Here is a 27445-nt window from a genome sequence, read left to right on the forward strand (position 1 = left end):
CTAATTTGCAAAGTTTCTTTCCTTGTGAAAAGATGTTGACTGTATGGATGTGGGAGGCTAAAGCTGTTTAACAGTTACTTGGAAATGTCCACAATTTTGTTTTTGAAGTGGGGGAGGGGTGTGATGAGCAGCTCTTATTTGCAGTTAAAGTTTATCCAGCTTGAGACAACTTGTCTGCTTGATAAAAGAGGTGCTTAGCAGACTGGTGGATCATGCTGGGGTTGGCAGGCTGGATGGCAGTTACTGCTGCATGGTTTATGCATGGCAACACAACATTAAGCTGTTTCAGTCATTCGGTGTTTGAAGAAATGGGTTGAGTAAAACTATAGCTCAGAATTTGTGAAGAATGTCAGAATTATCCATGAGAACATTATTTATTGCAAGGTTTTTTCCTCTTCTTTAACTAATTATATTACACTTAAATATTGTGAAATGTCTTTATTTGACAAATGCTGATTTTGTTTTCCCCTTTCCCCATCAGCATTTTATTTTATTGTCATGGGCTTAATGGATATTTTATATTATCGCATGACTTAATTCTACCTTGCTCAGTAATTATATTCCCTTCCCTTAGGCCTCCAAATCTTCCCCCTAAACCCCAGAAACACAGGAAGCCCAGACCCCGATCACAATATAATGCTAAGTTGTTTAATGGTGATTTGGAATCATTCATCAAGGTACTGGCACCAGCCATCTGGGTGGCAGCTCTCAACAGTTCTTACTATAATGGTCAAAACCTCATGTGAGCTGAGGTAGATCATTATATTCAAGTCTTTCTTGGGGTTCTTTTCTTTCCCCGCTGATCAATATAATACTTCCTGAAGTCAGAGGGAAAGAGGAGAATACATTATTTACATTTACATCCCTTACAGTTTCTTTAATCAAAGTACAGATGGTAGTGACTGCCTGGGGTTGGGGTTTTTTCAGTTTTTTTAGGAATCTGTGGTTCATTAAAAGAAAAGATGTAATCTTATATTCCTCTAACTGACATGATTTACTGTTTGCAGATTTACTTGAATTAAATCAGAACCCCACATAGAACCAATATGATGGTGGCTCTGAAATCAGGTTTTGATTTCCCGTGACTTTAGGAATCAATTATATTGTGTGGAATTTTGAGGATCACTATTCTGTGCCTTGTATCTTTGCTGTATTTACTATCTTCTTCTTTTTCATGCTCCTATTTCTAATAATGCTTCTAGTCGAGGACGAAGGAATTCTCACACCAGACATCAGGTATAGTTCTAGTGGAAACAAAGCTGCCTCTTCCTCACTATCGGATTTAATTTATGCCTGGCTTGAAATTAGCTTTCCTGATAACCTGGAAGGGGAAGTTTGCATTAAGAAATTAGATTGGTTCAATTTTGCCTGCTGTACTTCTAGGTCATGGAGTGATGAGCTTCCAATTATAAATAGTCTCTCTTACATTAGCCTCTAATCACCAATCAAAAACTAGTGGTAGACTTGCAGTCAAATGTTCCATGTTAAAGAAGAAAGTAAGCTTCCAGTGAATAAGGAGTACAGGATACTTAGCACGTGTTTTACTTAGATTGTGATGGGCATTACCATGCTGTATTAAAAGTTATATATGTTCTGAGCAGTCTCATGGTAGTGTTTACTACACTGTGCTAAGTATAACGTAACAATGCGACACAGCACCAGAGCTGATTCAAGACTCCAGTGTGGTGTGGGAGCTGGGACTGAGTCATCTAATTGGTCCCAGCCCTGGCATTACATTGGAGCCCATTGCTGGTCACAAACCTGGGGTCTAGTTCACAACTCTGGTGCAGTGCTGGTGCTAGGACCAACGACCAGCAAACTGCTGGTATTGTTTCCATGGGGTGGTAGGACAGTAAGTGAACATGTATTAATATGATCTGGAGATGCTCATCCCCCAAGGAGTCCTAACTTTGCTACAATACAATCACACTTAGAATGATCCAGTTGTAATTAGCACGTGTTTTACTGCTTGAGTGTGCAGATGCTCACATTTTAAGTGCAGTTAACATCCTAAGTGTGACGTGTTCTAAAGCCCCATGGTTTAGTTCAGCAATTAAATTTTTAAAAAGGTTATCTTAGCTGTCAACCTTCCTTTCCTTGTTATGTATCATCACTAATAGTAAATACATACTTTGCAGAACACATTCCACTTTCAGTTGCACCACTGCTGTCCGACCATCTTCTGACTGAGCTTTCAGTAACACCTGTGCAACTGTACTGGAGACTGATGATATTACAAAAATGTCTTTGTGTGATAGAGACATGCAGTATAAGATACAGCATATTGTGCAAGAGATAAACATTAGTTCATCAAAAATTACCTATACAGAAATAAGAGTAAACCAGGAATTAGCACACCCAAATTTAAAGATAAAATTTCATGATCATTTCTGCCCTACACTGCAATCCTGCTCTTGAAATAGGAGCTCTTGGAAGAGGTCAGTAACAAAACTTAACCCCGAAGGAAGAGCCAGTTCCAAATAATGCCAGCTCTGCAGGGGGGTAACAAAAATCCTAATGACAGATTATTCAATAACGTTTGGGGGGCAGTGTCCCAAGTCAAAGGCTAAACTTTTACTGTGGAAGAATTGAATCATTTTGACCTACCCTACAACAGGTTTACAGCTAAAGAAAAGTATTTCTTTATCACATAACTGACTTCAGACATGATTATCAGTCTACAGAAGGTATCTGTTCATAACAAATATTACATCTGAGTTCATATGAGTGGCAGGGGTCAGTGTTTGGGACACCTAACAAAATCAGATTCATAACAAATTATTTTCCAGCAAATAGATCAAAAATCTCAGAGCCATTACTTTTGTTTAGCAAAGAAGCTGGACAATTGTGGTAGTATGGACAGAGTCAACATTTCAGCTCTGTAAGAAGGCTCTAAAAACTGTGCCTTACAACAAAGTCATTTTTATGTTAGTAATTTCTTACTGCAAACAACCCCCTTTTAGCAGTTTTACATTCCTGCATAGTAATGTGCTAACAGTAAATGTGCTGTATGTATTCTAATACGCTGTTCTTATGCACTGACAGTCAAGGTACTCATTTTTAAGGGCTGCTGTATTTCCAGATTAGCAACTGGATTGTTTCTTATTTTACTGGTACAGAATTAATCTAATTGTTGCCAAATCGCTATACAACGTAAAACGTGATTTTGGGTGCAGGTGCTTTTGTTAATTCATTGCTATCCAGTTTTCTCTAGTCTTAAAAAACAAAGCAGCTTTTTAGATTTTTAAAGTAAAATATGGAAATTCCCATTATTTAAAATAGCCTAATTGCTGGGATCAAGAGAGATAAATCCAGTAAAGCATTACAATTAAGCACACCAAAACAGTAGTTAAGCCATTTCATCAAGTATATTGTACCAGATTTCACTATTTTTTCATGTATATAAAAATATCTATATTTGCCTACTCCTGTCAGTAGTAAATTGGACAGAAAATTGTAGAGGCTTGGCTTGGAGGGGCTCTGTCTGGCCTTAATCCTAACCCTCCTTCCTTTCCTTTTAATTTAGTTTTGTCACAGAAATGAAGGACTCATTTGTAACAGGAAAAGAAAAAGGGTGTATATTTTGAGATGCCAGGTTTTTTTCCTTTGTCTTACTTATGCTTTTGTAACTCCTTTTTTGCAACTGCTTTAAAGTGAATTCGTTCATAGACTAAACAATTAATATTTGCAATTTCTTTTAAAAAATTGATTGCTTCCAAGATAATTAACCTTTGAAGGTACCTATTCATTATAAAAATGTCATTTTTCAAGCATAAACTGTAACATATTCTGAAAAATATCTTTAATTGTAATGATTCATGTCCTCAGTGCATTACTGATAACTTTTTCAGAGCTATTAACATCTCTGTGGTAAATAGTATCCATTTTTTTTAAATTCCAAAATATAGAGACTAAAGACTATACAGCCCTTTAATATGCTTTAGCAAAACAGGCAAATAATACTTCTGGTCAAATACTGCCTTTCTGCCACCCACAGTTCCTTTTCTTAATGATCATTCTTTTAATGAAACAGAATTAATTCCACGGTAGTGATTCAAGTTGCCAAAGGCGAAATACTTTAGAAATGGAAGGTTCAGACCCTTCAGTATGTTCCATATCAGTATTAATTCCTGTTCATAATCCCATTAAAATGAACTGAGGATCAGCCTCAAAAGAGAGAAAATGGTGCATCTCACCTCTCTTTTAGTCTAGGTTCTCCTGACAATGGAAACACATAATGGATTTCCACAGAGGAGGAACATGTGCTTCTAAAGCTACTCATTAATGTCTGTGCCCCAGGATGGGTCCAAGGCCATGCAGCCACACCCTCTTTCTCCACTGCCACCACTGATATTAGTGCAGAGGGAGCCCCCAAACTGCTCCTGTTACATTCCGGCCACAGGCTGTGATTGTGGAGGATCTCATGCCCAACAGGGGACAACAGCAGCGATGAACAGGTTCCTCCTTCCAGCTCCCACTCCCTACCTGTCCCTTCTGCACTGGTGTCTGTCTCCCCCTCCTCCCCACAACCGGTGGCTGGGGCCAGATGCTGGAAGGAGGAACCTGTGTGCCAGCACCACTGTCCTGAGCTGATGCAGGCACAGGAAGCCCCGGAATCCACACTGAAGGGAGCAGCTCTGCAGGGATATGGGCTTCCCGTGGACAGCAGCAGCAGTGTCAGGCAGGTTCCTACATCCAGTGCCTGCTCCCAGCCAGCAGAGGACACTGAGTGGGAGGGCAGGCAGGTAGCAAGGGCTGGAAGATAGAAACTGTTCTGTTGCTGTTCCCAGCCTGGCACCCCATGCGGCTGCTTCCCACAGCTCCCGATTGGAGCGGCTTTGCCCCCTCACCCCTAGCCTCCAGGGTAGCTAGCAACAGCAGTCATGGCATTGGTGGGGGCAGGTTCCCCGACCCTTCCCATTTATGTTTCATAGATTTAATAGATTCCATAGACATTAGTGCTGGAAGAGACCTTGACGATCAAGTCCAGCCCCCTGCCCTGGAGGCAGGAAGTCAGCTAGGGTCAAAGGATCCCAGCAAGATAAGCATCCAAATATTTCTTGAATGAGTCCAGAGTAGGTGCCTGCACCACTTCTGGAGGGAGTCTATTCCAGGCGTTGGGGGCTCACACAGTAAAGTAGTTTTTCCTTATGTCCAGCCTAAAACGGTCTTGGAGGAGTATATGACCATTGGTCCTTGTCATCTCTTGAGGCACTCTGGTGAACAGACGTTCCCCCAGATCCTGATGTACAACCCTTATGTACTTATAGGCAGCCACTGGGTCACTGCTGAGCCTGCACTTTTCCAGGCTGAAGAGTCCCATGGCTCCCAGCTTCTCATCATAAGGCCTGTTCTGTTGCCCTCTGATCATGCGTGTGGCTCTCCTCTGGACTCTCTCAAGCTTCTTGACGTCCTTCTTGAATTGTGGATCCCAGAATTGGATGCAGTACTCCAGCTGCGGCCTCACCAAGGCCAAGTACAGTGGGAGGATGACATCCTAGAATTTAGTTGAGAAGCATCTATGGACGCAAGCCAGAGTTTTGTTTGTTTTGCCAGCTGCGACATCGCATTGGTGGCTTATGTTCATCTTGTGGTCAATCATGACCCCCAAGTCTCTTTCAGCTGTGGTGCTAGCAAGCGTAGCACTGCCAAGCCTATAAGCATGCTGCAGGTTTTTTTCCTGAGGTGCAGTACCTTGCATTTTCTGGTATTGAACATCATCAGGTTTATATCCGCGCACTTAATAAGCTTATCCAAGTCAGCCTGGATCACTAGCCTATCCTCAGGTGTGGATGCTATCCCCCAAAGTTTAGTGTCATCAGCGAACTTGGCCAGTGCACTTCTGACACCAATGTCCACATCGTTGATAAAGATGTTAAAGAGAACTGGTCCAGGGACAGAGCCTTGCAGGATGCCACTGATCATGGAGCGCCATAATGATTCGCTTCCATTGACTACTACTCTCTGGGTCCGACCCCAGAGCCAGTTTCCCAGCCATTGGACTGTGGTGTAGCCAAGGCCACAGTTGGCCAATTTTTCCATGAAATCCTGGAACACCAGATCAAAGGCTTTTTTAAAGTCCAGATATATGATGTGTCTGCTTCCCCTGCCAACACAGGGGTTCAAGCCTCACCTCAGTTTCATACTGCCCATCTAGGGTCTGAGGGGACATGCTTGATCTACTGAGCAAAGGAAGTAGGACAGCCTTGCATAATGGTTCTTGGTGGCTCTTGTCTATGGAGAAGCTATTCTGACTTGCCAGAAGCACTATAGCACTACATCCCATTTCCCAGCCTTCCAAGCCTGTCCCTACAAGGAAACACCCAGAAGAATTTGGTCCAATAGCATGTAAAATGCACTACTGTTATTAAAGAGGAGGTGAATGAATGCACAAGCATCATGTTCATTATGTTAACATTAATAACCTATTGAAAATCCAGGAAATTCATTGCTTAACTCATTTTGCTTTAAAAATCTAAAATAAATGCATGAAAGTCAGTTTTATATCTTTTTATATGTCTTAAGTTAACCTGATGCAATAAGATACGCTGAGGATGAAGTTTCAGCTGGCACTCTGAATGTCCTTGATTTGATGTTTTTTATCAGAATCGTATTACTTTTTTGCATCCTAGCAAAAGTGAGGGAGAAATTTTGTTTGCAAGTCTTTTTTTTTGTTGCTTGACCCTACGGAGTCTGTCTTGAATTACAATACTATCTGTTTTTGCAGACAATTTGGGGGAGGTTCTGTTTCAGTTTGCAGTATCTTCTTATAATTTTGTTTCCCCAGGATTTGGGACAAGTCATTCCCCTCATAGTGGAAAGCTGTATCAGATTTATCAATTTATATGGTAAGCTCTGAAATATGACATGTCATTCAATTACTGCCTGGCCATTTTGTACAAGGCATTTATCTTGTTGTTTTTACTCTACTTTTAAAAAAGTATTTTTAATAAGTTCTTGTTTCCCATCATCCCTCCCCACCTTTTTTTTCAGGTCTTCAACATCAGGGAATTTTCAGAGTGTCTGGTTCCCAAGTGGAAGTCAATGATATTAAAAATTCATTTGAAAGAGGTAATTGTATTTTCGTCGGTATCAGTGGCCTGAGATACCATTCTTGAAAAAAATCTGTTAAAATGTTAGTAATTCTCATGGATTTGTAAGCTGTTTGCATGTACTCTATATGCTGAACCTAGCAATTTGAAGATCTGTATTTTTATTTCTAGGGTAAAATAATGATTTATTACATGTTTTACTTCCTGTATCACCGGGAACATACAATTATGTTGTGTTAAACGTGTAGACAAACCTTGCGACTCTTGCTTTAAAGTTTATTTTGTCAGTGATGAACTGCATAAGATGCCTTCTCTTTGACTTCTTTCTATTTTAAAAATTCTCAAAAGGGGAAAGATTTTATTTTTAAATGGATATTCAGAACAATACTTAACACAGTTTGAGGCTGCTGTAGTTGCATCTTGTAACTACTATACCTTCTAGTTCCATTGCCAAAGTGACATCACGAACAATGCATAATATTGGTCAGAAAGAAATTATTCTATTTTACACCACTGTTTTCAGTCCTAAGGAAACTTCAAACCCAGAGAATATGTACAAAGGATACAAGGAGATGAACATAATTTAAGAAGTGCTATACTTGGTCAGACCAATGGCATAAGTAGATGCTAGAGAGAGAGCACTGAACTGGATAGATCTAGAGTGATCTATCCCCTATTCATTACCTTCTGTGACATCCACTATCATTTGTTTAGAGATGCCAGAGGAAATAACTCCAACCAATCTGTTCAGCAGCTGTTAATAGATCTATTATCCATGAATTTGCCTACTTCCTTTTTGAATTTTCTGTTGGCTATGCTATCTTCCTCCACCACCTCCTGTGACAATATATTCCACAGTTAACTATGTGTTGCATAAAAAATACTTTCCTTGTTAGTTTTAAATCTGACACATGTATTTTAGTGGGTGTCCCCTAGTTCTAGTATTCTGGGACTTGGTGAACAGCAACTCCCTGTTTGCTTTGTCCACATATTTTATAATCTTACAGACCTCTATCCCATCCCTCCTCAGCCTTCTTTCCAATCTGAAGAGTCCTAGCCTTTTTAGTCTCCCTTAATATGGCAACTGCTCCATACACCTGATCATTTTGATTGCCATTTTCTGTACCTTTTCTAATTCTACTATATCCTTTTTGAGATACAAAGACCAAAACTGCACACACTATTCAAGGTGTGAGTTCACCATGGATTTGTATGATGGCATGATGATGCTTTCTGTTCCCTTCTTAAAGATGCCCAACATTTTGTTGCCTTTTTGGTTGCTGCTGCACAATGACTGGACATTTTTAGAGACCTGTCTGCAAACCTGAATGGTATTCAACCTGCCTTAGTCTACAATTGTTGTCTTGTCACACCTGGCAAAGGAATTGGAATTTGAAGATAGAAATTCTAAACCTGTGTTAAAATAGAGCAGTAATTACATTTTTATAAAGCCACATCCTTTCTCACGGGATCTTACAAACCATTTTTCAGTTTCCAGGAAAACCATTGTAGAACACCTTTTAATGACAGAGAGCCTTGGAGAATAACTGACTTGTAACTAGCAGCCAGAAGGAAGTGTAGATGATATTTTTACTCTTGTGTATGAGCTGCGTACCTTGTAAAAATCAGTTCTGATACTTGAGTAGACATTTGTAGTAGTTTTTTTACATGAGAAATGATGCAGTACCCTCTCTATGTCCACATTTGTAGTCTGTCGCTTTACTGAACTGTAACTGTTTTCCTAGGGAACCATTGGACTGGAAGCTGTGTAATAAATCTATGAATCTTTTAGAATACAATTTAGTCTATAAAATTATACGTTCTTCAGTTATGCAGTTTGCTTATAGAGTTATGCAGTGCATATATTCCTGAATCTTCTTAAATACTTTTGAACCCCAGAGAAATCTTTTAACTTTATGTATAATGTAAGTTACTAAAGAATAGTCTTAAGTTCTGTTTAAGTGAGAACACTCAATCGTTTTTTATTTCACTAGCTAAAAATCATAATGTGTCCCAAAAATATTGATTCTGAACTTCATGACCTAAGCTATGTTTGGTTTAATTTTAGGGTGGAATTTCCAGACCAGTATTTATTAGATTACTTCTGTGCGGCTTGCCGCACAGTAAAAAAAAACAAAACAAAACAAAACCCAAAAAAACAAACCAGCTAGCAAAACAAACAAGCTTCATCATTTATACAAAATACTATTAAGCAAGAAGGGTTTCTTCTGTTTCACTTACTTTATTTTATTTTCAAGGTGAAAATCCTTTGGCAGATGACCAAAGTAACCATGACATTAACTCAGTTGCTGGAGTACTGAAGCTCTATTTCCGAGGGCTGGAAAATCCTGTCTTTCCTAAGGAAAGATTTAATGATCTCATTTCTTGTATCAGTAAGTAAAAATTCCTATTTCATTCTCCACAGAATTTTTTTTTTTATGAATACAATAGTTGCCTAGAAAAAATGCTAACTACACTGATTTTTCTGGGACAATTTGTTTGCCATCTGCCACAAGACTGTGTCAGTTATTAGTCATACTTGCAGCTGTGACCACTCCCTTTTTCCATTGGGATTAATGTACAGTATGAGTCTTTGTTAGTACAACAGGAAGACACTCTTTCTTAGTATGCAAGGGATATTTAAATTTACAGTCGCTGTTGGGGAGGGTGTTCTTTACATTAGAGCAGACCAACTGAATGAAGCCATAAATGTGCAAAGAGGCTATGTTGCATTTAACAAGGGTTTTCATAGCCTGTAGTCTGAGGCAAATGCTAGTGAATAACCAATTTATGGCCCACCATTTCATGATTCTGCACACAACCTGTGAGTGCTCCTAATTCCCTTGTGCTTTGTGGAAATTTGGAAAGTTCAGCACCTTCCAGATTCAAGCTTTTAGGATGATAATGGTTATATATTCTAGGTGATGCCTTTGCTGCTGTACAGTAGGTAAAAACACCAGTGCAGCAGAAGAGAGACTCAAGGCATTTGATCCAATGCACGGAAACTTTATGCAATCCAGGATTTGAGAGAGATGGCTGCAGGCTATCTTCAGAAGACCCCTTCATGAATTCCAGAATATTTCAGCTTAACCAGCTGGCCAGTGCAGAAGCAGAATGGGAGGCACTGGAGTTGTAGCATATAATGCTACAGCAGTTCTGGGTACTAGTATTGCCCATAAGCAGGCCTGGACAGGTTGCGGTCATTTGGGCAGTTTTCCATGGCTGCCTGAGCTAAATCCCTGGGATAGCCCAGAAAGAAGAAGGCACAAAATGTGGTTTAGTAAATTCTACAGTCTAGCTCCCCTCTGTGGAAAACTTTACTCCTCAGAATTTCCATCTACAGCCTGAATGTTTCCACCAAGTTTAGGTGTCATCGGGGGAAAAAGACAATTTCTCAGATAGCTAGGATCAACCCCAGGAAGTATTTTTGTTAGGACAGACACATTGAACTTTATAGTCAAGTTATAGGAATGCAGCCCAAAAAGGAGAACACCAGAGTAATGTGCAGTGGTGACCAGTGTTTGTTTAACAGATTGTGGTCCATGTTCTGTACCAGGCAGAGCTCAGCATGTGCAATTTTATTTTTAGGCAGGATAATCCAGCCTGGAGGTTATGAACGTGTACGTCACTATGCCCAGGTCTGTCTCACTTAAGATTTGCCAAAAAGTTGCACACTTTCACAGCCAGAGGTGGGAATTCTTTTGCTGCCATCACTGTTTAGGCATATTAGGCCAGACAGATCCCTCTCAACTAATTAATTTGACAAGCTACGGGCAGATAGCCACCATAAAGAAAAATCATGGAACAGACCTAGGGGGATCATGGGTCTTCTGGCCTTGGAACCTGATTTTCACTACCTTATCAATATGGATCTACCTATCTTGAGGAGGCTGCCAGCCAATTTTGCAGATCATGTGGCCGGCTGCATTTTTTACAGGCTGAGGACAGTGGACCCCCACCACGCCTCTGGCCAAGCAGCCCCAGGGACCTCACCCTTCCCTGCAGATTGCCAGATGGCCTGAAACTGTGGCTTAATTACCCCGATTCAGCCTGGGGAAGTCATTAATTCACATATTGCTAAGCGTGGATTAGTGGTTTCCCTGGGCTTAGGGTAATTAAGCCATGGTTTGAGGTCATCCCCAAGCAGCTGCACCAGCCTCCATAGAGTCCTTTCTAACAACGGGTGCATACACACCTTGGGCAGCAGCAGGGAAGGGGCCAGGGTTACACTGCCTTCAACCCCTTCTCTGTAGTCAGCCCCAAAGTGCATGTGCACCCACTGCCAGCATGGAGCCTGGTACAGCCACTTGCAGCCTCCCGGCTGCCTGCCACAGCTGGGCTGGGCCGAGGCAAGCCCCTGCTGCCAGCCACAGAACCCAGACTGCTCACAGTAGGTGGCAGGTAGCCTGCAAGCAGCTGCCTGCCATAGCCAGCTGGGGCCTGGGCAGACCTCTGCCACTAACTATGGAGCCCGGGCTGCTTGTAGCCTCCCCACTGCTTGCTACAAGCAGCCCTGCCTGCCCCCCACCCCCCTCTTCCCCTCTCCTCCCCCTACCCCTGTGCTCTAAGACTTGCAGGGCTTCCCTCTGCTTGCCGTTAAAGGCCTTTTTGGGTTTATTTAGTGGGGGAGAGGGGCATGGCTTTTGGTTTTTTGCAGCTAGCCCACAATTTTTCTTGGGAAAACACCTGTTTTCGCATACTCTGCAAAAATCGTACACTTTTGGTAGGTCCCTACTTATCAGTCTGCTTATTTGAGAAGAGTGAAGTTGTTTGGGCACAGGGCAATAGCTTATGAGATAGCTAGCATCAAGCAGTAGTTTCTTTAGAACGGTCTGACTACTGCATGTTTAACAGTAGTCAGTAATTCTGTTTCTTCAAAGGTAGTGTTGGCAATCACCTTTATAGTGTGGGTCATGCAGGAAGAGCTGAGTTTAGCGGGGCAGATGGCTGTGATGAATTAATGCTTTCTTTACTACATGTCTGAATGGAACATATTCTTGGAAAGAGAGCGTGGTGCATTTGAACCTGCTTTTGGCTGATTTTCTGGGTAATTTTGAAGCTATGCTAGATGCATTTGATCCTCTTTGTAGTGATTCAGCAAAATAAGAAAGATTCTATGTTTTACAGCTGAGCGTAACTGATTTGTTCTTGGTTTTGTGATCCAGAAGAGTCCTCCTGGTGCCTTGATTTTGGTGCTGTGGTGACAGAGGAAAGATTGGCTCTTTTAGCTTTCTTCACAGTAATAGAAGTGGTTCATAGAAATTCTGTGTCTATGTTCAACAGTTTCAGTCTCTTAATTATTTCTTCCACAGATTTTTCTAAGAAAGATGACCATCTGCACAGATGGGAAAGGGTGCTTCATTCTAAATAGTATTTAGGAGCTTTCACAAAGTCATTGTAGTGCCTTGCAGATTCATTGAACCCTTGATCAAATTTGGTTGGATGGAGTTTTCCTTGGGTGGATTTTGGAATTTGGCAGAATCCAAGAGTCTTTCTGAGTAGATCTTAGTGATTTTATATTGTTTTGTAGTGATGAGCATTTCTCTCATTGCTTGCAAGACTGGCAAGGTCTGATCAGGATACAGAAATGGTTCTTGCACTTTGCATTTGCATCCAGTCTACAGTATTGTCAGTTTTGAATAGAAATGCATAGGTTACCTGTGAGAAACCTCAGGTAGGGAATCAGGATTTTTTTATACTTTAAAATATTTATAAATCTGTAATGTTGGACTTTTTAAAACTTAGCTGCTGAGTGGCCATAAAACATGTGATTTGCATGAAACTTATGGCCATCCTTTAAATATTCTATGTATTACAATATTCATGCACACACAATATTTTTTATATTTGCTTGTTTTTATTTTTTCCATGTCTGCTGCGTTAAGATGGGAATGAATATACCAGGGTGTACAAAATAAATTCTGATAAAAATCCTACGCTTGCATGTTTCTTCAAAACCTAGCTTTCTGATCTAATGCAGTGTCAATTCTATGCCCCATCACAATCCTTAAAGTCAGCCAAGAGCAACCTCTTACAAGTTCCATCAGTACACCAGGTCTGCATGATGAAAATGAATGGGAGATCAGCAGTCATTTCTCAGCTCTGGAGCTTCCTCCTTCATGAGGCTCACCAGATCCCAAGCCTTGCCATCCTTCAGAAGTGTTTCAAGACTTTGCTGTTTGGCCAAGCAAAACTAGAATGAGATGTTTTATCATGATTTTTCTAGTTCTCTTTTAAGTTGTGTTACTCCTCTTGTCCCTTTCCTGTTTTAAAGTTATTCTGTGTTCTTATTGTTGGCTGCCCTGAGCCGTTATTGGAAAGGGTGCCATTATAAATCAAATAATAAAATTCTAGTCCCTCAGCAACATGTATTGGTATCACACATGAAGAACAAAGAATGCTAACGCAGACTGAGTCTTAAAATGAGATTGATTTAAAGTCAAGGGAGCATAAAGAATTAAAATCATTACTTACATTTTTAGAATCACATCACAAGAAAAACAGCATTACATTAGTGTAGATTTTTTAGTCCTCCAAAGTTCTACATCACGCTAGGGAGTGGAAGATTTAAATATCTGTACTTTGCATTTTGTTTCTCTGCTGTCTTGATGGACCACAGTAGTGGTACTTTTGATTAATTTTGTTGGTATGAGTTTCAAGACCTGTTTTGTTGTGATTTTGTGTTTCAGTTTTGGGGGGGCTGTCATCTCTGCATTTATATACCCAAGTTGTATACTCTTTTTATAGTGTAGTATGTAAAAGTGTTCATAGTGTAAAAGAAACTCACTGGTGTTTAGAGTTTGCCTCCCCTGGATTTGAAAGCACCTATATATTTTATATTAATACAGTCTGAGTTTAGTTTCAAACACTAGGGGTGCACCGATAAAGATTGTTTTGGCTGATACTGATGGCCGATTATTAACCAGACATATCAGCTGATACTGATATAATTGATGATATGGAGCCCAGCAGCATGGAGAGCAGCATCAAGCCAGTAAGTTTGGGGGGAGGGAGGAATCAAGACCCCAGAGGTAAGGGAGGGGGTGGGGCAGGGGCAGGCACTGCCCAGTTGGGGCAGGGCAGGGTGCAGGACAGAACCATGAGAGTCTTATCTGGGGGGGCTCCCACAACTGCGCATAACCCCTGGGGAGGCGTGGGGGCCATGTGTCCCCCTGGATTTGTGCATGGGGCCTGCTTCAGGGCCAGGGGATATACCAGCCTCTTCCCAGTGAGGGGTTGGACTGGGCTGCACACAGGGTGAGCAGAGATGGCACTGGGACCATGGGGCTATGGGATGGGCTACAGCTCCCCCTCCCAGAACCGCTGCCACTCACCCTGCCCCTGCCCACTCCAAGCGCAGCCCCAGCCCAGCCCACCAGGAAGAGCCCAACACAGACCCTGGCCCCAATCCTGCAGCAGGCAGCCCACCCTTGCCCCATGCACAAATCCAGGGAGCACATGCCCCCCCATGCCTCCCCCAGTGGTGTGCACAGCAGCGGGGACCCCCCCCAATCCACTCTCCCCCGCACCTCCCAGATGAGCCACCCGTGGCTCCATCCTGTGCTCCACACCACCCTGGCTGGGCAGCACATGGTGGTCTCGATTGGCTCCCCCCACGCCCCTTCCTTCCCCCACAGACTTACCAGCCAGACTCTGCTCTCCAGGATGCCAGGCTGCATTCCTGGCCGTGTGTATGCTGTGTCTGTGCACATGCATGTGGCATTTATTGATGACATTATCGGCCACATTGGCCAAAACAAGCCAATTGCCAATAATGTTAATTTTCTTTTTATTGGTGGCAATACGATATATCGGTGCACCTCTATCAAATACAGTTCTTACTAGTATCAGCTAGTCTGCAAAATGGCAGACAGTCAAGCTAAATCTTCCTCCCCCTTTAGTCAATAAGCTCTTCAGAACTGGGATAGTCTCTTTTCTGTGTTTATGCTGCCAGATTGAGACTTTGAGGTACCATCATAACATAAATATTTACTAATACTGTTACTAGGGGCAATAGGAGTTTTGCCAATTATTTTAACAGGACCTGACACAGATCCTTTTCCTGTAAAAGACAGAAATGTCTGTAGCTTGGTTAAATCCTAGTATAGTATGTACATTCTGGAAAGCTTTTTTTAAATTAAAAGTTGCAAATGCTCCCACTCTTATTTAACATAGGTTTGTGACAATGAATGTATCCATTATCACTTGGTATCTTTCTACATAATATGTCAAGATTAATACAAATTTATTCTCAGTACTGTTTACAAAGATCAGTGTGTTTTACAAAAAAGCAGCGGGAGGGAGAAAAACTGATTCACAGAGTAACTATTCATTTTAATATGGAAAAGGGCAGAATGTCACAGATTTTATATAAAATATAATGTTGCTAATGAAAGACCCTTGGATATAGAGAGTTTAGCTATGGATGTAAAGCATATTTGAGGCTACTGCTATAAAATGGACCTCTTCTCAGTGAAGCCACTAAGGAATTTCTTTGCATTTATGCATACATTCCAAAGTAAACTAGCACATTTTGATCCAATGCTTTTCCTTTGGCAAGTATTTGGAAAGGGTGCTACCAAAGAGCCTATCCTTCCGGGCATTTTTTATCAAATAGATCTATAGTTACAGAGCCATTTTGTTTTTGTTTAAAATCTTTTAAACTTAAATTGAGGCCATGTTATTGTTGCTCCAGAGCAAGTTTTCAAGGAGGGATGGGGCATAAGAAGCCCATACTATTGTGGGCTTCTTTGTGTTTCTAAGGCCCCTGCCACATGTTACATATATTACCCAATTAACTTCTCAACCACACAGTAAATTTAGACCAACCACACATGCAAAGACCAGGCACATGTGCAAAGTATTTATCACGCAATTAACTGGTTAATCAGGCAATAAATTTAGATTGGCCACAGGCACAAATTAATTATCATGCCATAAAAATGTCTATCCAGCTATAATTTGAACAGGGCCCATACAGTTGTAATTCAGCCTGAGCAGAAGGATAGCTATGACTGCTGTCAGTCCCAAGGGGTAATTCTGGAGGTATACACTCTGACATTTGTCCTCCCCATCTCCTTCCAGGAAACAAGGTGGATTGAGGCAAGTAAAGGAGTATTTCACTGTACCCTGGTCTCCAGAGTCATAATGCCCTCACTGCTTTGAGAGTGCATCTTCTCTCCTAGCGTGTGTCCTTGAACTTGTGAATTATGATGGATTTTTACTATGCAATGCAGCATCTGGCTCACCTCTGCTAAACAGAAAATTTAGCCTATGTGTTGGTTATTGTAAGCCTTCCCATGCTCACATCCATCTCCTTCAACCTGGAGTTGATACACTGACAGGTGTTCATTGTGAACACAAACTTGCATATTTTTTCTTCTGGCTTACATTATTTGAATCCCTTGAGGAGAGCAGTCTGTATTTCCCTATAGACATAACTACCTTGCCTCTGAAAGTCAGGAAATTGTTTTGCTATGGTACTAGAATACTGCCCTGTTTTTCAGAAATAAAATACTAGATTATGAACTGTCAACTTTTCCTGAAAATATATTAGCAAAAAGTAGCAGTAAATTTTTCTTTTTCCAAGAGATAGTGATAGGGTATTTAATTGGATAGTAACAGTACTCTGACATCCCATAATGTCCTTCAAAAGCAGATCTCAGAAAACTGTAACAGCATTAATGAATTAATAAATACACCTCTGTGTTGTATACGAGTGTCCATGAGCCACAAAAATGGAACCTGAAGCACAAATTGCCAAATTCAGTCATGTCATGTATTTGTGCAAATTGTGTCAACCTCAGATTGGTCATAACAAGGATTGTATATACAGTATTGTAGCCAAGTTGCTGCTGACATTCAGTGGGTGCAAAATGAGTAATAAGTTTTGGCTTCTGGGTGTTTGGCTTCTGTTGCAAATGCACTTGGACACCTACATGTCTCCATTGTGGCATGAATAGTTTCCTAGGTATGTAGATGGAGATTTGTATTTGCAAGCAGAAACCGTCCAGTTAGGTGCACACAACTTCCATCTGAGGTTTCTTGCCATCTATATTGGTGCTAGGAGGTATTTAAACTGTGCCTAAGAACCCCATATGTCAGGAATTTGCAGATTCTGCCCAATGCCCGGTAGATATTGACAGCAGTGTATTCAATATAAAGAGCAGCCCTAAATACTTGGCTGTTTTGCAGAAGGTGGGTGCCACCACCACAGCCCACTGTGTTCAAGAGTGAAAGTTGCTGTAAGTACTAAGCTTTGTTCTGAATTCTGTACAGGTGTCAGTGCAGCTACATGCCTCCCCTCTGGGCACTCTAGATTCCAAGATAATCAAGGCACCTAATGTGCAGCCTTGAATCAGGTATAAATACAGCACCACTGGAGCTACACTCTGAGCTGCTCTAAAGTGCTTTCTGCCACCCCCCCAACTCCTGGAGCATGTGTATAAACACCCCTATTTTTGACCTACACTCACACTGGGGAAAAATGCAGTCCCTTTGTGACACTTAGGCCCTGGCAAACATTCAGGTAGAGACACTATGGGACCCAGTGTGTGATCCTAACAAGCACACTTCCTGTGCATGTGCATGTGCGTGGCAGGAGGTGCGATTTTGGGACTGGGAATCAAATACCAGTGTTGCCATATTGCTGGTGCTTGGGAAGCCCATGATCTGTCAGGAGTTGGCAGATTTTCATAGATTCATAGATTTCATCAACATTTGGGCTGGAAGGGACCCCGGAGGATCATCAAGTCCAGCCCCCTGCCCCAGGGGCAGGAAGTCAGCAGGAGTCATAGGATCCCAGCAAGATAAGCATCCAAATATGTCTTGAACTGCCTCCGGCGGTAGTCTATTCCTAATATTTGGTAGATTTTGCCTAACATTTGGTAGATATGGACAGCAGTGTGTTCACTACAAAAAGCAACCTTGAGCACTTAGCTGTTATGCAAAAGGTGAGTAGTGCCACCACAGCCTGCCACAGCCCTGGCACTGGCAAATGGCAAACCAGTCAGCTGATTCCTGCTCCCAGCCTCAGGGGGGTATTAAAGTCAAGGGCCCAGAAAGGGAAGGTGCTCGTCTTACTTCACTAAGGGGCAATGAGAGAGAGAGCAAGCTGTGACCTCCATTGATAAGCTCTAACCATGCATAGGACCAACTCCACTTACCATGTGCTGGCCATTTTGTGGGGTTTCCTTTTAAGCTTCTTCTATTCTCAAACACACAAGATTGTAGTAGAGATATTTGACTGTTTATTACCTGTTGCACACTTCACTACTTTGGGATTATTGCTTAATTAAACCTTCAGTTTGCCTGATGTTTTCTTAATGTGCTTTAGAGGGGATATATTCCTGTCTTCATTTAAATTTAATTCTTGTTTTATTTGCATTGTTCCTTCCCCTCCTCTGGTTGCCTTTATTCCTTTGGTGCAGGTTATTCAGGCATGTTCAGGGGCAGTTCCGGGGGGTGCAGTGGCACAGTCGCACACCCTCTTCCACAATATACCTCACATGGTTGCATGGCTGGAGCCTTGGGCTACAGTGGGAAACCTGAGGGGACTGAGCAGGGAGAAGATGAGGAAGAGGAGAACCACTGGCTCCTACTGCTCCTACTGTACCCAGCTAGTCCAGGGTGGGAGGAAGCTCCTGGACAGCTCCTGTATCATTCCAGCCAGGGGCTGCAGGGAGCAGCTGTGCAGGGTGTCAGGTCTGGCACAAATCCTTGTTCCTTCCTCCTACAGTTCATTTACCCTGGGGCTCTAGCTACAGGGAGCAGGTGTGCAGGTTGCCAGGCTTAACTAGGGACAGCGGTGGCAGGTGTATAAAGATGAGTGAACACTCAGAGCTGGCAATTTGAGGGCTATCTTGAATCTAACAAGGGATTCCTTGCGTCTAAAATGCTTGAGAATCACTTGTGTAAGTATTGAGTGAATTCAGTGGATAGCCTGTAAAAATGCAACCACCCAAAGAAAGAATGGAGCACAGGATAATCAAGTACCTGACAGGGTTGAGGAAGTAGGACTGAATTATGGGTACTGGAGAATCAAGGTAAAGAAGAGGCTTCCAACATGTAAAACCTGTAAAAGAGGAGATACTGTACCTGGCACTAGCACAGGCAGTACTTCCCTTCAGTAACTAACCTGCTGGCCTTTGAGTTATGGACACAAAAGCCCAGCCAGTATCAGACACACCTTCTTTGGCAAGATAACCTTTGGAGACAGAGCAACGCTTCCTTTTCCTCCTATGTGGCAAGCAGCAGAGTTATGAATCCCTGCTGTCTGGGTTCAAAGGGGTTTCTGCATTCACTTTTCTCCTCCTTTCAACCCCACCATGGAAGCAGTCATAATTTAGCCCTTGATGTTTGAGATCCTCAGGTAAAAATGTCTTTTATCTACAGTGGAAATGGAAACAAGGTGCTTCCAAAATAAATTGGTAAGTGCCGCAAGTTTACCATTTTACAATGTTCAGAGTCACAAGTAGGAGGTGCTTTCTCTAATGTCATGCTAGTAGCAACACAACTGGGATAAAAGTTACTGGGACTGAGTTAAAAATATGCCCAGCACTGCTGCCACTGTAGGGCATTTGTACACGTGCTTGCACTGCAGTGCCAGGCGCTTTTAAAAGTTCTTTGCACTGCGGCACATACAGTTGTGTAAGTGGCAAAATGAACATCAGCACTGAGAAAATGGTGGCGGCATGCTTTTGAACTAAAACACGTCGAAACTGTTTTAGTTCAAAAGTGGACTGCCACCATTTTCTGTGTGCTGACACGGATATTGCCGCTTATACAACTGCAGGCGATGCAGCGCAGTGCACATCAGCTCATATGCAGAGCAGACTCAATTAATGGAGTCTGCTCCAATGTGCTGGATATCTGGCGAGTTGCAGCATGACAGTATATGTATATAAATGTCCATAGTACCCTCCCCAGGTAAAACATGTCTGCCTTTACAGAGAGGGAAGGGGGAGATGGGAATTTCTTCCTGGGCACAAAAGACACGCAAGGAGCTAATACAGTGCAGGATGTACGCAGCCTTTTTACCACCTTATCTCAAATCCTCCTGCTCCTCACCATATAAGTTCTGCTGCCAGTGTTACTTTTGTGATAATCTCTGCAGATGCAGGAAAAGGGGTGTTGACCCTGAGATCACAAAACAGAAATGGTTATCTTTAAGGAAGAACTTTTCTAAGATAAACACAAATCTTGATGCTGTGATGCTCAGCTTGTGTTTGGCTTATGATACAAAAATATTAGAGCCTAGAAATTGATTTCCACAAAGGAGAAATATTTAATCATCAATCAACAAACTTTTCACATCTAAAAATCAGTTCCAGTTTATATAAAACAAGCAACCAGGAACTGTCTACTATTAACACACACTGACCTCTGAGGGCTATGACTATTTGAAATGGCTACTGGAGAATATCTTATATTCTGTAACAAATGCTTTTTAGCTGTTGACTTCACCTCCTGTTCCTCATTTCCCTGTTCCTGAATGTTGGCAAATATCCATTTCACTGCCATTAGGTAGCATGACTCTAAAATTCTACTAAAATGTTGTTTAAATTATGTGACTTGCATTATTATTTTCTGGTAGACTTAAGAGCTTTATTGAAGCATTAAATTGCTTTTAGCAGTGTCATTTATTTAGAAAATATTTTGAGTGAAGGGTTCAAGGATTTCTTATTCAAAACAGAGGTTAGCTGCTTTGAAAGATCACTTCCATTTGAAGTCACATATTCATTCTTAACAATGAAGAAAATAACATTTACTGTGAGGGTTTGGGAGGACTAGGAACTGATGTTGTGTGGCCCTCAGTCCTGATCAGAGTTGTTTTGCCTACTTCAGGAACACATTTTAATAGACCAAAATGAAATGATTTGGGGAAAACATACCTGATCATTGTACTTTGTATTTATGCATTAACTTGATCTAGATATGACTTTATAGATTTACAGCTGGAGTCTGAAGAGATGGTATCAATAGAGAAAAATAAGTTGGGAAGGCCTTAAGATCAGTGATGGGAAGGGTATCCTCAATATGCAAATTTAGACAGAAAAAGCTGTTTGAAACTGATAGCACGCTTTCCTAGATTCTGAATAGTACTTATCTATCCTTGAGAGGAAAGTCCTCCTTTTGAAGTTTTGTGGACTACTTTAGCTTAGCTTAGAAAGCTGTCATAGAGTTTCTCTGCTGAGTGGCTAGACATAATTAAGAGCATGATTGTCTGTTCATTACTAAAACAGTACTTTCCCCTTCCCCTCCAAATCACAAAAGCAAAAAACCCCTGTTTTTCCCCACCACCAAAATGTAAAAAGATTGACCAGGAACTAGTGTTAGAATCAGAGTGTCACATTTCAGGTGAGTGTACAGGCTACATCTTACTTTAAACCAGTATGTCAACAGGAGCTGAAAATATTACCTCTTTCCTTACAGGAATAGATAATCTCTATGAGAGGGCTCTTCACATCCGCAAACTCCTCCTGACTTTGCCCAGGTCAGTCCTTATAGTGATGAGATACCTCTTTGCCTTCCTCAACCAGTAAGTACCTTAAGATTCCTATCAAAATACTGTATTTTTATTCCACTTCTTTAGCTGGTATCAAAATTCTTTCTGTTTGTCCATAGTCTATGTGAAGATTACATTGAAGTTTCATTTAACACAGAACTTGCAACAAAGAAAGGAGAAAAACACTTAGTTTTCATGCAAACTGAAATTTTCATTTCTTCTTAACTGAGCAAGGTTAATAAAACTTACGAAAGTGTTGTCTTGAATGAAGGAATTTGGTCTATTGCTAGAAAACAGCAGAAAGGAATTGCACACAAGTGATCTGCACTGCAAATAAGTTGTGTGATTTAAAAGCAGAGTTTTTGAGAGAGATCCCCATCAGGCTTATTTTGCCCTAATGTTGGAGAAAAAAAAATGGAGCACACTCAAACAACCCAGTCACCCACCAGTGGTTACTGGATGCAGTGTTCTGGTAGAGCAGATCACAAATGTTCTCTGATGTGTCCACTGGGGAATGGTCATGGAGCCACAAGTACCAAAGAACGCTCGCCCATTTTCCTTTGCCATACAGTGATCGGATTTTCAAACTACAAACTGGGGCAGCCGCTGAGAAATTAGGCTGATCAGGAAAGGAAAGGGGGGAAAAACTGAGAGAAAGTGAAAGATGGTATGGGAGAAAATTCTGTTTTACCCCTGCCCTTTCTTTTTTTTCCTAATCCCAGTACTTTCACTGTATTTATACTTATGTCATGTTCTCTGTCTGGTGCAGCGCTGCCTGCCTCCTGCAATTTCTGTTTTCTATTTTCCCTTTTTTCACCTTTTCCTTCTTTTCCTTATTTTGTCCTTTTCTCATTCTTTCCTGCTCCTTCCTCCTTCAGATAACACTTTGCTTGCCTCTCTCACTCTCCAAAATGCAGTTCACCACCCACATTCATTCATCCTTCCGTATCATTACATCTCCATTTATGCTGTGGTTCTATCTTGCTGCTGCAGACACTTCTTCTGATGTTGTGGATAATACTTCCATCACCTCTTTGGGATTTTGAAGGGTAGCAGTTAAGATGGGAAAACATGCTTTTATTAGGGAGCCTGGTTTGATGATTCCTCTCTTACTACAGTAAACAAGTGCTGAGCATAGGGCCCTTCTTAGGCTAGGTACAGACATTTAAAAAACCCAAGGTGGAATTGATCCAAGTCGCATAGTTTTCTGTAAGTGGTATAGTTTAGAGTGGTAGCGAATAGAACACACATTTGCCCTTGGGGACAACAGGTGGCAAATCTTGGACCAAGTTTCACCATTTTTAAATGAGTCTATATGTGCCAAATTTCTGTTCTGTTATGGACATAGACTGGTTTCCAGTCACTTATACTGGTAAGTGTAATGTCTGTACCTGGTTTTAAGGGTTAATCTGAATTAGCTGCTCAGAGGCCTGGAATCCTGACTGCTCCTTCTACTGCCTGTAGCTCATGTATTGCTGGAAGTCTTGAGTCTGGAGGGTCTCCTATTCCAGCTGGAGTCTCTACATGTATAGATTATACTTTACCCGGCAGTGCACTATCCATGTTCTGGAAGTGCCTACAGCATAGTTAGCAGCAGCCCGGCTGTTGGTGAAAATGAGTTTCACTAATTTGTGATGACCAGCAGCACCTTGGAATAGCAAAACAAAAGAGAAATTCCTTATAAGAAATGTATAAAAGGAGCCTGGTCAAAGTTTTTTAAATATTTTGCCTTTTCTGCTAGAAATTGTATACCAGCACCTGTTTCTGGTCAGTTTTTATTTCTTTATTCAGTTTGCTTTTGAGCTAGAAATGGATGCATCTGGTTTTTGCTTCCTGGTTCCAGTGTACCTTTCATACCTGTATCTGTTGGTCTACATATTCCTCCCTTCCTTCTCTCAACTCCCTGACGTATGTTTGGGGTTGAGTTTATAGATTCATAGATTGTAGAGTTGGAAGGGATCACAAAGGATCACAGTGTCTGGCCCCCTGCCCCTGGCAGGAAAGAGGACCGAGGTCAGATGACCCCAGCCAGGTGCCTATCAAGCCTCCTCTTGAAGACCTCCAAGTTAGGTGACAGCACCACATCTCTTGGAAGCCCATTCCAGATTCTGGCCACCCTTACTGTAAAAAAAACTCAGTTATATCTTTTTGGACAGCAGTTCCCAAATTCTGACAGACTGCATGCCACTAATTCAAAACGATACAGCCTGAAGTACCACCAACAAATTTTTCATACACATAGGTAACAGAATACGTATTAAAACAACATCAAAACCTTTAGTAATTATAAAACATTGTTTTATCAGTTACAGTAGCCATATAAAACAGTTGTAACTTGGAAAAAAGACACTGTAAACTTACCCGTCCAGAGATGCTTTAGTGACGGTGTGAGCTTGCTTGACAGCACAGTATTCAGATGTCTGGTAGGGGGCTGTGGGTGTGTGTGTGGTGTTTGGAGTCTGGGGAGAGGAGGGGTCTTTGCATGCCCTGGCAGGATGCAGGTTACTGTGGGTCAGGAGCTAGGGGCAGCAGCAGGGCTGTGGGGGCTGTGGCTTGGGAGTGACACACATGCACACCCCCCCACCTAACAGGTAAGTCTGTGGAGGGGGAGGGGTGGGGGGAAAGGGTAAGGGTCAATCTGCACCCCCTTCCTTCTCCCCAGCACACGTACCTGCTGGGTGCTGCTCTACATGCAGTGCTGCGTTCCTGGCTGTGTGCAGCAGGCTGCGTGCTGCAGGCCACAGCTGGACTCTGTATGTGTGCAGCCTTTCCCCCTGGCGTACCTCTGCGTACCACTTCCAGGTTGTCTGCGTACCACTGGTGGTACACATACCACAATTTGGGAACTGCTGTTCTAGGATGTGAAAACTAAAATGTCTAATTAATTATTTTTAATATTAATGTATTAGGTCTGCAGATGTTTTAGCAGGTTGAAAAGTCTCCTGTTAGGGAGACCTTTCTAGGGGCTTGTCCCATTCATATTCTTTGTCACCAGATAAGTGATTTATCAGACATACGCACAAAGGCCGTAAATATAAAGATTTAGATCCAGGTTCTTTCCCTCCATCCTTTTCCACCTAAGAAATCCGAGCATGATTCTAGTAGCTACACTCTACCCCACCAGCAACCCAGTTCTCTCTCCTGAATGTAGTTGTAATAAGGGCAAGATGTACCAGCACTAGCAAGAATGGTCCTGTACTCAATTATCCATGTTGACCAGGGTTATAAAAGGTTATACCTCTCATATGGTTGGGGTCAGTATTCACTGACCTCTGTGGTTAGTATTCCACGGGATCAGTGCTACACTTTGTAAGTGTCATACTGCTTGCTTCAGATTCAACCTGGCAAAATCTTAGTCCCTCCTCTGCAACTTACTTGCTGTTCCCAACAGTAGTGGAACTGTCCCCCACCTAGCAGAAAAATCTCCATCAGGAAGTTGCAGGTGCTTCCTCATGGTACCAGTTGATGACATGTTTTTAGTAAATGAGGGGATCAGGACCCTAGTAAGTATCTTCCCTTCTTTGCCCCTTTCCTTGTTCCTGGATTGAATGTGTAGGGAACCACACAAAGCCACTTTACTTAGCACATGAATAATCACAAGGGTAATCACATGTACAATACAGTTTGCATCTCAGAGTAGCACACAGCACATTAACAAAGTATGGCAGAACAAAAGGAGAATTGGATTTATTTTACCGCCAGATTTTGCAGCCAAAAGCTACTGTCAGTTTGGCAGCAGCTATGACAGCAAGGGGGCAGCAAGTCATGTTGAAGAGTGGACTCTGTCCCTGCTGCATATGGCCAGAGGTGAGCACAGCCCCCAGCAGCCATTCCATCACCCTGTTGGATAAACGACCAATGCACGGATTCAGCAAACCAAGGTTTATTGCATAGTATATGGATACCTGAGGCAAACTTAGCAGCTTATATAAAAATTACTCTTACTTATTTATACCATACATACTACACACCATTTACACTAAGTTACCTATCCGTGGCACTTGGAGTCATGCTGTGGTGGCCAGTTGCAGACTTTTTCAAGGCAATGTTCAGTCAAGAGGGGCACTGGCTTTAATTTTTTCAATGTGCGGGTAGGCTGGTGTTGCTGATTAAGAGATCCATCTGGGCTCAGCCTTCACTGCCCTTTTATTTTTCATGAGACAGACTTCAATCGATGCCCAGAGATTTTTCCACCAATTACCACTTAATTCTTTACATGCTCTCATCTTTTGGACTCGGTTACTGGTTACATGTTGTCTTTCCATCCTAGTCTGTTTTTCAGTCCTTATTCGTATTATTTTCACATTTCTGGACCACCACCTGCACTTTATCTTGATGGTTATCTTTGTTTACGTCAAATATTTTGTACTAGTCTGCTTAATACTTGCTGCAATTATTCAGCAATCAATTACACATCCAAAACACACACACATATACACACATTCTTATTTTTTTTTGTGGGGTTTTTTACAAAATGGAAGTACATTTTAAAATGGCAGTTTAACGTAAGTATACCACAGTACAGATATAATATATTTTTTAACATATTCTAATGGCCCCCATGCTTTCACGCCAGCACGAAAACCAGCCTCCTTGCTTGGAACATGGTTTGGGATGACTACTACCCAATTTTGGATGGCTAATTTGGGGGGAAATGTGTGTGTGGTATGCTAGTAAGTATGATGTATGTAGGTATAGCTTTTACAGTTAGGAGAATTACACTAAGCAAGTGCCTTAAACTTTTCCCAGAGCTGAATCTAAGGCAAGAATGAACAAAAATAGTAGTGTGTATACAATAAATTCACACACTGTTGTATATTGCCAGGAAGTAAAGCACCTTCTAATGCATTTGTTGTTTTATTATGTTGTATAAGACTAAGTGTCCAGGAAGAACGTTTCACATTTTTAGGATCTAGTTTTCAGGACAGAGATGATCTCAGAGAAAAAATAGTCTGTTTTACTCTACTATTTTTTTTGTAATAGTCTTTCACAGTACAGCGATGAAAACATGATGGATCCTTACAACTTGGCCATTTGTTTTGGTCCAACCCTGATGCCTGTTCCAGACATACAAGACCAGGTGTTGTGTCAGGCTCATGTGAATGAAATAATCAAAACTATCATCATCCATCATGAGGCCATTTTTCCAGATGCTAAGGAGCTCGATGGCCCAGTTTATGAAAAATGTATGGCTGGAGATGACTACTGGTAAGTTAGAATATTATCATTTCTGTCTTGATCTTCCATGCATAATCATAGCACTCTACTTTACCTGAGTGACTCCCATTCTATGAGATGTGGCCATGGTGCTAAATATACAATTAAGAGTATATGGATACTCTCTATCTTGGAGTTGCCCTTGGGTCTGCTAAAGAATTTCAATCCCTAATGATTTCACTGTGCCTTTCCCATTACCCCGTGTCCCTCCGTCATCTTCGCCCTTCCCCCCCACCCCGCAACTCATTTCAGTATTATTGAAAAGGAAGTCTCCAATAAGGAAGAGTTTATAATATTTAAATACATGAAAATAGTATCTAGAGGGAAGAGATGTTAATTTCTGTAGTAATTGTGTTCATGCCATGGTCTGAAGATGAAATCACATCTGGCTCTAATTATAAAATATTAATATTTAATAGTATTTGCTTCAAAAGAAAATGTCATTGATATTAGCTATAGAAGTAGGATACTTTAAGCTTGGCAGCCTACTGCCTACTTCATGCTAAATTTAAGTATCCATTAAGTGCTGCTTCATACTCTAATTGCCTGTATCTGCTCAATATTACCTGTCTCTACAGTGACAGTCCCTATAGTGAACATGGTACATTAGAGGAAGCAGACCAGGATGCCAGCACAGAGCCCCACACCAGTGAAGATGGTATGTCTGTTA

The 27445-nt window shown here is 41.6% G+C and overlaps 1 protein-coding gene across 2 annotated transcripts in view; it reads left to right on the top strand.

The window, feature by feature from the left end:
• The window catches only part of SRGAP1 (SLIT-ROBO Rho GTPase activating protein 1), a 278881-nt gene that overhangs the window by 213781 nt on the left and 37655 nt on the right, over window positions 1-27445 (top strand). Inside the window, exons 12-18 of one of the 2 annotated variants that reach the window (XM_019514652.1) lie at window positions 575-677; window positions 6788-6848; window positions 6994-7071; window positions 9311-9445; window positions 21486-21591; window positions 26542-26766; window positions 27354-27433. In XM_019514652.1, the coding sequence (XP_019370197.1) occupies window positions 575-677; window positions 6788-6848; window positions 6994-7071; window positions 9311-9445; window positions 21486-21591; window positions 26542-26766; window positions 27354-27433 (788 nt within the window). Of the gene's footprint in view, window positions 1-574; window positions 678-1202; window positions 1237-6787; window positions 6849-6993; window positions 7072-9310; window positions 9446-21485; window positions 21592-26541; window positions 26767-27353; window positions 27434-27445 lie in introns of both variants that reach the window. The other variant, XM_019514653.1, reaches the window with a different exon arrangement.

Source organism: Gavialis gangeticus, unplaced genomic scaffold (genome assembly GCF_001723915.1).
Source record: "Gavialis gangeticus isolate Ggan-Ray unplaced genomic scaffold, GavGan_comp1, whole genome shotgun sequence".
Lineage (NCBI taxonomy): Eukaryota > Metazoa > Chordata > Crocodylia > Gavialidae > Gavialis > Gavialis gangeticus.